The sequence below is a fragment of the Muscardinus avellanarius genome, assembly GCF_963383645.1.
Source record: "Muscardinus avellanarius genome assembly, chromosome: 16".
Taxonomy (NCBI): Eukaryota; Metazoa; Chordata; class Mammalia; order Rodentia; family Gliridae; genus Muscardinus; species Muscardinus avellanarius.
Genome location: NC_137802.1, coordinates 17792886 through 17806443, shown reverse-complemented (window position 1 = coordinate 17806443; position 13558 = coordinate 17792886). Strand labels below are relative to the sequence as shown.

Here is a 13558-nt window from a genome sequence, read left to right as displayed (position 1 = left end):
TGAGGCTGGCTTCGAACCCGTGCAATCCTCCTGTCTCAGCCTCCCAAGCGCTGGGATTACAAGCGTGCGCCACCACGCCCGGCTCGCTACTGGTTTTTGTATGTTCATTGTGTATCCTACTACTTTGCTGAATTTGTTTATCAGCTCTAGAAGTCTCCTGGTGGATTTTTTGGGGGAGTCTTCTAAGGCATACAGTCATATCACCTGTAGAAACAATTTGACTTCTTTTCCTATATCTATTTCTTTGATTTCCTTCTCTTGACCAACACTTGTGCCTATCAATAGAACATATTGAATAGGAGTGGCAACAGTGGCCGTCCTTGTCTTGTTCTTGACTTTAGAGGAAATACTTTCAGGTTTTTTCCTGCTCAGTATGATGTTGGCTTTGTCGCATTTTTGCCTTAATGACCTAAATATGGAACCCATTTATTTATTTATTATTTATTTATTTATTTATTTATTTGTGGTACTGGGGGTGAAATCCAGAGGCTTTCTACTTCCGGACTATACTCCCAAACCCATTTTATATTTTATTTGGAAACAGGGTCTCACTAAGTTGCTGAGAGCCTCACTAAGTAGCTGAGGCTGGCTTCGAACCTGTGCGATCCTCCTGTCTCAGCCTCCCAAGCGTGGGGATTACAAGCGTGCGCCACCACGCCCAGCTTATGGAACCCTTTACCCTAAGACCAGGATCTCATTGAGGTGTGCGCATGAAGTCATTTGTGTTGTGATCCTTTCCTCTCTTAAGATGTCCATAGCCTCATACCTGGTGCCTGTGACTGCGTCAGATTTCATGGTAAAGAGGAATTAAGACTGCAGACAGGATGCAGGTGGCTCACCACTGCCTTTGAGGTGGGCAAATGCCTTAGATTAGCGGGGTGCACCCAGTGTGATCACAGAAGTCCTTATTGGTGAGGAAGTAAGGCATAGAGGAGAATCAGAGGGAGATGTGAACAGGGATGAGTGATCAGAGAGATGCAACATTGCTGGCCTCGGAGACGGGGAAGAGGCTACGAGCTGAGGAGTGTGAGTGGCCTCTAGAAGCCAAGGAGACATGGAAATAGATTTTCCAATATGTCCCGCAGAAGGGACATAGCCCGCTGACACCTGGGTTTTAGCCTTAGGAGACTTATGTGGACTTCTGCCTCCAGAACTGTAAGATGTGTGTTAAGAAATAGGGCTTTGGCCAGGCATGGTGGCACATGCTTGTAATCCCCACCCTTGGGAGGCAGAGACAGGAGGATTGCGCCGGTTCAAAGCCAGCTATGCTGGTTTAAGAGACCCTGTTTCCAAATATAAAAAAATAGGACTGGGAGTGTAGCCCAGAGGTAGAAGGGCTTCCAGGAACCCCAGTACCACCAAAAGAAAAAAGAAAAAAAGAAAAAAGAAATAGGGCTTTGCCAGGCGTGGCAATACATGCCTGTAATCCTACTACTTGGAAGGCTGACGGGAGGATTGCAGGTTTGAGGCCAGCTTCAGCAATTTAGCAACCCCCTCTCCGAGTCAGCAAGACCCTGTTTCAAAATAAAATAAAGTAAAATAGGGCTGGGGGTGTAGCTCAGATGTAGAGTGCCCTTGGGTTCAATCCCCAGCACCACATACACATACAACAAGGGCCAGAGGCTTCTCAGCTATATTACTACCCTCCTTCCCCTATACTTACCTCTGTGGCGTTGGATTGAGAGGAAAGAAGGGAACAAGCAATTTCCTGTGGGAAGCAGCCCATCAATGGGCCATTGATGGTAGCAAAAGGGCTTCTAGCTGGCCCACCCCGGCCCGCGAGAGGTTTCTTGTTGTCCCCTGAAAGATGTGGCTACATCCTTACATGCAAGCATTTCTTTGCCCCATGCTCCAGGAGCTCATCCTGTACCCCACAATCTCTCCTACCCTCTGCGGCCCCAACTCCAGGCCTGCGGCAAGGGTCTCAGATTCAGCCTCTCTATCTTTTTAGAGCCTGAACTCGATCATGTGGCAGCTGCCTACTTCCTATTTCCTGCACTCCCTGCCTTCTCCCCCAGAAGTCCTCCCCCATTTTGGAAGCACCTTCACTATTAAACTAGCCTCAGTGACATCCAACTGGGAATGGAATAATCTGATTCTCTTGGGCACCGTCTTTCAACTGCTCTCTCTCAAAAAGACAAGTTCTCTGTCTCAAAAAGACAGTTCTGTTGAAAAGGCATCTAAAAAGAAAGAAAAGAAAGAAAGAAAGAAAAGAAAAAGAAAGAAAGAAAGAAGAAAGAAGAAAGAAAGAAGAAAGGAAGGAAGGAAGGAAGAAAGGAAGGAAGAAAGAAAGAAAGAGAGAAAGAAAGAAAGAAAGAGAGAGAGAAAAGGCATCTCTCAGCAGTCCAGGGAGAATGGGGCGACCGCACTGCTGTTTCTCTGGCTTTAGAATATGGGGAACTCGGGACTCTCATTTTCCACTGTGGGCTCTGACTGTTCCCTCTGGGAGCTCTTCTGTGGTCCCTCACACCACCATACCACTGCCACAATGATGCTCCTTCTAAACGTCTATAGCAAGCTATCCTGGGCCCTGCCAGGTGTGGCGGTGCATATCTTTTATCCAGTATTTGAGAGGCTGAAACAGGAGGATTGCAGGTTCGAAGCCAACCTTAGCAATGTAGGAAGGCCCTCCACAATTTAGTGAGACCCTGTTTTATTATTATTATTATTATTATTATTATTATTATTATTATTAGTGATACTGGGGTTCCTGGAAGCCCTTCTACCTCCGGGCTACACTCCCAGACCTATTTTATATTTTTATTTGGAAACAGGGTCTCTTAAGCCAGCAAGGCTGGCTTAGAACCAGCGCAATCCTCCTGTCTCTGCCTCCCAAGTGCGGGGATTACAAGGGTGTGCCACCACGCTCGGCGCTGAGACCCTGTTTTAAAATAAGAGAATAAGCCGGGTGTGGTTCGGGGGTTCCAGGAACCCCAGTACCACCAAATAATAATAATAATAATAATAATAATAATAATAATAAATAATAAAATAAGAGAATAAAATAGGACTGAGGGTATAGCTCAGAGGTAGATGCCCCTGGGTTCCATCCCCAGTACCACAAAAATAAGTAAATAAATAAAATAAAATAAGAATAAGGGCTGTAGCTCAGAGATCAAATGACCCTGGGTTCAATTCCTAATACCAAAAAAATAAAAAAATAAAAAATCTTGAGCTAAGAGTGGTGGCACATTCTTATAATCCCAGCATTCAGGATCGCGGTTAGTTCGCGGACAGCCTTAATCACTTAACAAGGCCCCTCGCAACTCAGTGAGACCCTGTTTCAAAACTTAAAAGACTAAAAAAATAGGGCTGGAGCCTGGTGTGGTGACGCATGCTTGTAATCCCAGCATTTGGGAGGCTGAGACCAGAGGATCATTGTTCGTGGACAGCCTCAGCTACTTAGTGAGGCCCTTTGCAACTCAGTGAGACCCGGTTTCAAAATAAAGAATAAAAAATAGAGCAGGGGGTGTAGCTCGGAGGTCGAATGCCCCTGGGTTCCATCCCCAGACCTGCCAAAAAAAAAAAAAAAATAGGGCTGGAGGTGTAGCCTGAGGTACAATGCCCCTGGGTTCTATCCCTAGTACCGCCAAAAAAACACACAAAAAAAACAAAAAACAAAAACAAAAAAAACTTGAACCTTGCTTGGCCTTTCATAGATAACTGGGAACATCATTATTAACATCAACAGAGGAAGGCCCTGTGACATAGAGAGCATTCTGGCTTCCTGGATGACCTTGGGCAGCTCTTGCCTCCCCATCAGGGAACAGGGTGGTAGTTGAGGCTGAAATGAGGTAAGAGATGGGATTGCACTGGGCAGACTGCTCAGTCCCCACTGAATGCACTTGAAACCGAGGCAAATCAAATCAGTTTTATTTGTGAAGAAAAAAAGTCAGGTGTGGTGGTGCACGCCTGTTAATCCCAGTACTTGGGAGGCTGAGACAAGAGGATGACAGGTTCGAGACCAGGCTCAGCAACTTATCGAGACCCTGTTTCAAACTGACAAATAAAATAAGGCTGGGGGGCAGCTTAGAGCTAGAATGCCCTGGGTTCAATCTCCATTACCAAAAAATAAAATAAAATAGGACTGTGTGTAGATCAGAGGTAAAATGCCCTTGGGTTCAATCCCCCCCAGTACCGAGAGAGAGAGAGAGAGAGAGAGAGAGAGAGAGAGAGAGAGAGAGAGAGAGAGAGAAAGAACAGTGAGTTCTCATAAAGTCCTGAAGAGTAGTAGAAGGTCAGCCGGGCGTGGTGGTGCACGCTTGTAATTCTGGTACTTGGGAGGCTGAGACAGGAGGATACTAGGTTTGCAGCCAGCCTCAGCTACTTAGTGAAGCCCTCTGCAACTTAGCAATATCCTGTTTCAAATTATAGAATAAAAACTAGGGCTGAGGGTGTGGATCAGAGGTAGAATGTCTAGTACAACACCCAAAAAAGTAGTTGATGGTGTCATTCCTATATTACAGATGGAGACAGTGGGATTCAGAGAAGTCCCCTTAGATGCAAATAAGTATGGTTTGACTGTAAACACATGTCTTATTCCTAACAGGCTTGTATCTCTCACAGCATGATAGATAAAAGCCCACCACTACTCCAGGACGCCTTTCATTCACGCATAATTCTATCTCCACTCTTTTTAGGATTCTACTGCAATGAGTTGGTGGAGGAACTATTTCTGGATCATCTTAGCTGTGGCCATCGTCGTTGTCTCCTTGGTCCTAGGCCTCATCCTGTACTGCGTCTGTAGGTGGCAGCTAAGACAAGGTAATGGCGTCTCCTCTGAGCAGGTGGAGCAGGAGGGAGGAGCTTGAGGGTGAGAGTCGTTCTGGGCCGATATGGGCTGAGCTTTGGATTAAACATCGTGCTTTCTGGGTTTGAGTCTTTTCTCTGCCACTAACTTCTCCCTTGCTATTTGGGGAAGCTGAGGCAAGAGGACAAGTTCAAGGTCAGTTTGGGCAACTTTGTGAGACCCCCGTCTCAAACAAATTCATCCGAGATGAATTTGGTTTTCCTCCACCTTAGGCAAGAAATGGAAAATTGCCAAGCCCTTGAAAGGAATCCTAGGAGACGAAGAAAAGATGTACGAGTGAGTAGGGGTCCTTCTGCTTTTCAACTGTGAGAACAGCCTGCTCTCTCCCACCCTGTGTCCATTTTGACTCAGGTCACAGGTTGGACCCTGTGTTCTAGGCCCACCACCCAGTCTACATCCCTTTCCTTTAGGAGAATTACAAGTGTAGTCCTCTGAAAACCATTTTGCTGAACCAAAATTTAGCACTTGCTTTACTGTGTGTGTGTGTGTGTGTGTGTGATATGTATTTGGGGATTTACAATGGGTATCTGTGTTAGACATTCCCAATGACACACTAAGGCTTGACACATCACTAGAAGGACTCCCTGGATGTATAAAGATACTCTCACCAGGCAGGATATCTCAAGAGCTGGAAGAGGTGCTTTCCCAAGAACCAGTCAAGATTGTATGCACCATCTAGAACAAAATCTATGCTTTTGTAAAATAGCTTTTTTTTTGGAGGGGATGCAAGGGGCCCAGCAAATAAAACACCTCCACCTATTCTGATTCCTTTGAGGAGGCAGCTAGATGACCAAAAACATTGCCTTCATGAAGAATAAAACTGTGATGGGTGTGGCTGTTCACATCTGTAATCCCTTGGAGTACTTGGGAGGCTGAGATAGGAGGACTGCAGGTTTGAGGACAGCCTCAGCAACATAGTGAGGCTCTCGGCAACCTAGTAAGACCCTGTTTTAAAGCAAAACATAAAAAATAAAAATAAAAAGGGCTGGGGGTGTAGCTAAGAGGTAGAATGTCTTTAGTTCAATCCCAAGAACCAAAAAGGAAAGAAGAGAGGAAAGGAGAGAGAAACCGAAGAAGGGAGGGAAAGAGGGAGGGAAAAAAGAGAGAAAGAAGGAAGAAAGGAAGGAAGGAAGGACGGACAGAAGGAAGGAAAGAAGGAGTACATCTGTTTTGCAAATTGAAGCACACCCAGTAATGTCTCCTCCTCTTGCAGCCCAGGTGGACACAGGAGCATGCGCTCCACACGCTGAGCATGAACACTGCACCTCCATGCTTTTAATTCCTCCATCCCCTGGTCTAGAGGAAACAGCTTTTGGGTGGAAGTTAGAAACAGACAAAGGGCCGGGCGTGGTGGCACAGGCTTGGAATCCCTGTGCTTGGGAGGCGGAGACAGGAGGATCACACTGGTTCGGAGCCAGCCTCACTGGCTTAAGAGACCCTGTTTCCAAATAAAAAATATAAAATGGGTCTGGGAGTGTAGCCCGGAGGTAGAAGGACTTCCAGGAACCCCAGTACCATCAAAAAAAAATTAAAAAATAAACAGACAAAGGGCCTGGGGAGGGAAGGAAATGCCCCCACTCGCTTTCCTTGATGTTTCCTTATGGGCCCTGACAGCAGGCACGATGCTGACCAAACACTGATCTCTGTCTTTCTCCCTCCGCAGGAATGTTCTTAATCAGTCACCAGGTCAGGTACCCCCTCTGCCGCCCAGGAATTTGGTTTCTCCAGGAGACTCCTGTGAGTACATTTTGCTAGTAACGGTTTCACTCAGGGTAAGAGAGCAAATGTATCTAGGCTCTTGGTCATGGCAGACGGCTGCAACAAAACCACTGTAGGCTAAGTGGCTTAAACAATAAAAAATCATTTGCTCACAGTTGTGGGTGCTGGGAGTCTATGATCAGGGTGCTGGCTGATGCGGCTTCTGCTGGGGCTCTCGTCCTGGCCTGCAGACTGCCGTCTCCTGCTCTGTCCTCAGTGGCCTTTTCTTGGGACATTTGAGCTGGGGAGGAAGCCCAGGGGCCAGCACTTTGGTGCCTTTTCTCACAAGACCATGAACCCACTGGATCTGGGCCTCATCCTTATAACTAAAAACAGCCACACTGGGTTTCGAGATGTATGTACAAACATCCCAAACCCCAGGAACATGCTGCCAAGATACACCCCCAGCCCTGTTTTAGCTTTTATTTGGAAATAGGGTCTCGCTGAATTGCTGAGAGCTTTGCTAAATTGCTGAGGCTGGCTTTGAACCTGTGATCTTCCCATCTCAGCCTCTCGAGTACTGGGATTAGAGGCATGCTCCAGCATAAGGGGGTTCAACATATGCATTTTGGAAGGACACAAACATTTAAATCATAACAATAGGATTGGCAGGCACAGCATCCTCTTTGAAAGAGAGAGAAATTCAAAGCGGGGAGAATAGCCTGGTGCAATGGCCCACGCCTGTAATCCCAGCTACTTGGGAGGCTGAGGAGGGTTATTTGCAAGTTCAAGGCCAGCCTGGGCAAATAAGGATACCCTGTCTCAAAATAAATAAACAACAAGCTCTGGGGATTTAGTGCAGTAGTTGGACACCATGGAGTTCTTTAAAACCCAGCAGAGGGCATGGTGGGCCCATGCTTGTAATCACAGAATTTGGGAGGCTGAGACTGGAGAATCACGGTTTACAGACAGCTTCAGCTACTTAGTGAGGTCCTTTGTAACTCAGAACTGTTTCAAAATAGGACTGAGGGTGTGGCTCGGAGGTATAATGCCCATGGGTTCCATCCCCAGTACCGAAAAACAAAACAAAACAAAAAAAAAAGACTGGGCGTGGTGGCGCACGCTTGTAATCCCAGCATTCGGGAGGCTGAGACCGGAGGATCACGGTTTGCGGACAGCCTCAGCTACTTAGTGAGGCCCTCTGCAACTCAGTGAGACCCTGTTTGAAAATAAATAATTAAAAATAGGGAATGGGGTGTAGCTTGGAGGTCAAATGCCCCTGGGTTCCATCCCCAGATCCACACACACACACAAAAAAAAAAAAAAAAATGGAGAAGCTGGGCATAGTGGCATATGCTTATAATCCCAGTACATTAGAGGCTGAGACAGGATTGCAGGTTCGCAGGCAGCCTCAACTACTCAGTGAGACCCTTAGTAACTTACTGAGAACCTATTTCAAAATAAAGAATAAAAATAGGGCTGGGGGTGTAGAGGTAGAATGAGTGCCCCTAGGCTCAATCCCCAGTATTGAAAAAAAAATCAAAACAAAAGGGAGAAAGAGGTGCAGAATAAATACCATTTGACTTGGATCACGCCTACCGTCACTAGAAACCAGACAGGAGGAAAAAGAGCAGCAATGTCCCTGGTATCCTGGTGCGTATGTGCAAATCCATGTTCAAATCCCAGCTTGGAACATGAGTGGAAAGGAACCTGAGTTGGACTGTCACTGTTCCCCATAGAACAGCTCGCCGGGCTCCCTTCTCTGGAATGTCCTTCCTTAAGCTCTTTGCAGAACTGGCCCTGCCTTGTCCTGTACATGTGGCCTGGCCCCCCGGCCCCCTCGAAAGTAGTTCTGCTCCTTTCCTTTATGATATTTATAGCAGTTATCCAAAGTTGTCTTATTTAGTTATTGTTCAACTTGTTTATTATCTATCTCCTCCACTGGACTACAACACTAGGAAAATAAAAGCCTTTCTTGTCTTGTTCCCACTGTTTATCCACAACCTAGAATTATCTATTAGCTTAGAACACCCTGGAGCTTAGTAGATACTTAATTAAAATTGTGGCACACACCTGTAGTCCCAGTACTTGGGAGGCTGAGACAAGAGGATCGCAGGTTTGAGGGCAGCCTCATCAGTGTAAAGAGACTCTCAATAATCCAGCAAGACCCTGTTTCAAAACAAAATAAATAAATAAAGGGCTGGGTAGAGTGCCTTGGGTTTGATCTCCAATAACAAACACACATACACACACACACACACACACGCAATGTTTTTACCAAATGGACAAATAACAGTATTAGCTAACATATATTGAGTATGCACTGTGTGTCAGGCCCCCTGCTAGACAGTATGTCATTTAATCCTCAAAACAACTCTGTGAGGCAGGGACATTATTATTTCTCTTGGGCAGAGGAGGACAGGGAGGCACAGAGATGTTAAGTGATTTACCCATGGTCACAAAGCTGTGAGTGGTACAGCCCGAACACGAATCTAGATCTATATCACTGCCAAGTTCCTTTTCTTCTTCTTTTTTTTTTTTTTTTGCAGGGATGGGGATGGAACCCAGGGGCATTAGACCTCCAAGCTACACCCTCAGCCCAATTTTTTATCCTTTATTTTGAAACATAGTCTCACTAAGTTACAGAGGTCCTCACTAAGTAGCTGAGGCTGTCCCTGAACTGCGATCCTCCTGTCTCGGCCTCCTGAATGCTGGGATTGCAAGCGTGGGCCCGGCTAACTGCCAAGCTCTACATGGAGTGAAATGGCAGAAGTCTTTTAGGTTTTCTTGGGAAACGATGAGATTGTGGTAGAGGCAATTCCAATCCCCATCACAGGTGGAGCTGAGCTATTTCCTCCTTATGTTACTCCATTTCCCATGACTATAACAAAATACCGGAGACAGGGTTATTTCCCCAAAAAAAGATGGTAGGGGGTGCTGGGGATTGAACCCAGGGGTGTCCTATCACTTAGCTTCATCCTCAGCCATCTTTATTATTGATTGATTGATTGTAGTACTAGGTATTGACCCTAAGGACATTTTACTCTCAGCCATTCTTTAAATTTTTTGTTTTTCTTTGTTGTTTTTTGTTTTGTTTTGTTTTAATAGGGTCTCTTAAGCCAGCGCGATCCTCCTGTCTCCGCCTCCCAAGTGAGGGGATTACAAGCGTGAGCCACCACGCCCGGACTAAGTTTTTTGTTTTGAAACAGAGTCTCATTGGGTTGTTGAGAATCTCACTCCATTGCGGAGGCTCTCCTCAAACCTGCAATCTTTCTGTCTCAGCCTCTCAAGTACTGGGATTGCAGGTGTGTACCATCACGCCCAGATTTATATTTTTATTTTTGAAACAGGGTCTTGCTAAACTGCCCAGGCTGGCCTCGATTTTGCAATCTCTGCCTCAGCCTCTTGAGTAGCTGGGATCATAGGTGTGCACTACAGTGCCCAGTAAAACAAAAACCAAAACCCCCAAAACACAAAAACCAGAGTTTTTGTTTATTTAGCTCACTGGGAGGCTGAAAGTCGAAACATCATGGTGCCAACTCTAGGGAAGGTGCCCTTGACCAAATCACATCATAGCAGATGGCCTCAGAGTGGAGGAGCCTGAGGTCACGTGATCAGACAGGAAGTCGGAAAAGGGAGGGGCCAATAATGATCTCCCTACTAGAGCCTACTCTGTGTGTGTGTGTGTGTGTGTGTGTGTGTGTGTGTGTGTGTGTGTGTGTTACTAGGGATTTAACTCATGGGTGTTTACCTCTGAGCTACACCCCCAAGTCTATTTTGAAACAGGGTCTCACTAAGTTGCAGAGGGCCTCACAAGGTTTCTGAGGCTGGCTTCGAACCTGCAATCCTCCTGTCTCAGCCTCCCAAGTACTGGCATTACAGGCGTGCGCCACCATGGCTGGCCCCATTTCTTAAAGGTTCTACCACCTCTTAACATCACTACCCTGAGGACCAAGCCTCCACCAAAGGAACCTTTGTAGGACACACTCAAGTCATATCCAAATCAGAGCAGTCATTCCTTGGTTTGCCATGAAGCCAGTGTGCACTAATTCTACCTCTTGAGAACACCACTGTTTCCTTCCTTCTTAGCAGAGAGATTTGTGCATGAGCAATTATGGACAATTATGGACAGTTCTGGGAAGTAGCACAAGTCATCGGGAGGTGTACGTCAGTAAGGAAACGTGGTTGGTATCACTTCCTTATGAGTATCAGGATCTCACCAGGGTACTCATCTTGTGGCCAGCCCTGGTCTGCCTCTTTCCTAAGCATTCGCCTTACAGTTCCCAAGCAGCATGCCTTAGTTCTCAGGCAGAGGCGGGACTCAAGGTATCTGACCAACACTGGCCATTTACTCACCTGACTGAGCCTGGCACCTGTGTCATGTCTGTGTCTGAATGTCCTCTATAAAATGGGAATCTAGCCGGGTGTAGTGGTGCACACTTATAATCCCAGCATTGGGGAGCCTGAGACAGGAGGATCACAGTTCATGGACAGCTTCAGCTACTAAGTGAGGCCCTTTGCAACTCAGTGAGACCCTGTTTCAAAATAAAGAATAAAACGTAGGGCTGAGGGTGTAGCTCAGAGGTAGAATGCCCCTGGGTTCCATCCCCAGTACCAAAAATAAAGGCGGGGGGGGGGGTGTCTGAGCCTGATGTGGTGGCACACACTTGTAATCCCAGTACTTGAGACACTGAGACAGGAGCATCGTAGGTAAAAGGTTTTGGCGAGTCCCCTTGGCGCATAGAGACACGCGGAGATCCATAGTAGATATTATGTATGGATGCCTTTATTTGTGGGAGATCGGCCTCCAGCCCCCGCGTGGCCGCGGAGGCTGGGGGGGGGGGCTCCCTCCCCTCTCGGGCTCCTCTCTGAACTCTGCACTCTCCTCTTCCTGACCGGGAGGCGTGGTCCCCTCCCTGAATCACAGAGCTCCACCTCCTAGCTTCCAACCCCGCCCCCTGTGGGGCAGGTGCGACTCTAACCTTTCAGTAGGTTCTCAGCCAGCCTCAGTTACTTAGTGAGACCCTGTTTCAAAATAAAGAATAAAGCTGGGCATGGTGCCGCATGATTGTAATCCCAGCATTTGGGAGGCTGAGACAGGAGGTACCTAAAAAAAAAAAAAAAAAAGAACCAAAAATAGGGCTGGGGGTGTAGTTCGGAGGTAGAATGCCTCTGAGTTCAAATCTTCAGTGTACTAGTATTGAGAAGAGGTTTTAAAATGTATTAATGTATCAGTATTGGGAAAGATTTCCAATTTTAAAATATATCTTCTTTACTAAGAAAGCCAGGGTTAGCTAACAGAAAGAAGAGACTTGTAATTTCCATTTGTAAAGGAAGGAAGGCTGGAGCCAGGAGAAAATGTGTCTTTGCATTCCTAAGAACAACTTCACACATTCTAGGGAATAAGACAAAAGGCAAAAGCCTGTGTCTAGAGACAGAGATGCCTCCCCCTCCGGCCATAAATCTGGCTGAGATAACAGAAGCAGAGCCAGGGCGGGAGGTAAGGGGTAACATTATCTCCAAAATCAAAGGGACCTGCTGGACATAGACAGGATAAGAACTCAGCATACTGGAGTTCGTTGGCATTTTCATTCTAATTGCCCCCCTGTGCCCCTCTGCGGCACAGGGCTGTAACTATCTCTATATTTCTATCTTTTTAATAAACTTCTTTAAATCTTCAGCAGCTGTCCAAGCGATGAATACTTATTCTAAGCTTAGGACAAGAATCCACGGTTTTTCTGTTTGTCTGTCTGTGTGGTAGTGGTGGGGGGGATTATTTCTCCACATACACACACACCACGCACATTTCACCCCCCGCAACACACACACACACACACACACACACACACACACACACACACATTAAAATTAAATGATGATCTGACCCATGGGGGGGGGGAAATCACCAAAACCCATAAAAATCACGCTGAGCTACTTAGTAAAAAATAAAACAGCACACAATAGGTTTCATGTAAGATACAAACGTTTTTGTATATTCTAGCCCCACAGGAAATCCCCAGTCAGCCACCAGCTACCTATTCGGCAATGAATAAAGTCAGAAACATAAAGATCGTTTCCACTCCTGGCTACGCTGAGCCTGAAGGTGACTATGACGATGTTGAAATCCCTGAAGACCATCATTCTAAAGTGACCATTTCTTCTTTTTGGCAAGCAGAAGCAGCTTCAAACAGCTCATTTTAAAACACTCAGACATGATTGAACTTGACTAATTGCCCAGGTCCTGAAAGCCAGCCAGCCGGAATCTTGTGAAGCTTGAGGAGATAAGGACTTCCTGCCCTTTAAAGGAAGAGCCTCTGCAGGCCAAGACGGCAGCCGGAGGAGAGACGCCGCTCCAGCCGGTGCTTCACCCAGGACTCCCATCAGTGGATCACTGGCTCCACACGCACGCCTGGGAGAAACATCGCTGTTTCGTTCCCTCATTGCAGTGGTTCTAAAGGATCTTATGTCTTGGTGTTTGATTGTGCAGAGCCCTTGCCCAGCATATGGGTCTCCCTCCTGCCTGCATCAAGAGGCTGAGGGCGGTAGTTACAGCCCAGCACCCTGGAACTCAGTCACCACTATTTCAGACGGGGAGTGCTTTGCGTTCTCGTGAACCCTCCCCACCTACACACGCCCGAAACTCCCCCACCCCGTGCCTTTATATGACTTTATATGATGTAGGCCAAAATGACCAGACAGAATCAAGTCCTTTTTTTTTTTTTTTTTGGAAGTACTGGAAATTGAACCCTAGGAATTGGGCATTCTACCTCCAACTATACCCCCAGTCTTTCTTTATTTTGAAACAGGGTCTTGCTAGGTTGTTAAAGGGTCGTACTATGTTGACAAGGCTGTCCTCGAACCTGTGATCCTCCTGTCTCAGTCTCCTGAGGACTGGGATTACAGGCGTACGCCACCATGCCCAGCTGAGAATCAAGTTCTTACTTAGGTTTTTCCCTGTGCTTATAGGAGGTGGCACCATAACAGTTAACTAAGAAGTTACCTTCGGGCTCACAGCCTGAGGTGCCATTTTGTAATATGTGTGCAGAGAGT

The 13558-nt window shown here is 46.6% G+C and overlaps 1 protein-coding gene across 1 annotated transcript; it reads left to right on the top strand.

Moving 5' to 3' along the window:
* Positions 1-4646: 4646 nt before the first annotated feature.
* On the top strand, positions 4647-12963 carry SCIMP (SLP adaptor and CSK interacting membrane protein; the record flags this gene model as incomplete). Its single annotated transcript, XM_080713962.1, has 5 exons — positions 4647-4764; positions 5023-5086; positions 6474-6547; positions 12510-12655; positions 12814-12963. The coding sequence occupies exons 1-5, from the start codon at positions 4653-4655 to the stop codon at positions 12961-12963; spliced, it is 546 nt and encodes a 181-aa protein (XP_080570088.1). The 5' UTR covers positions 4647-4652.
* Between the last annotated feature and the right edge of the window lie 595 nt (positions 12964-13558).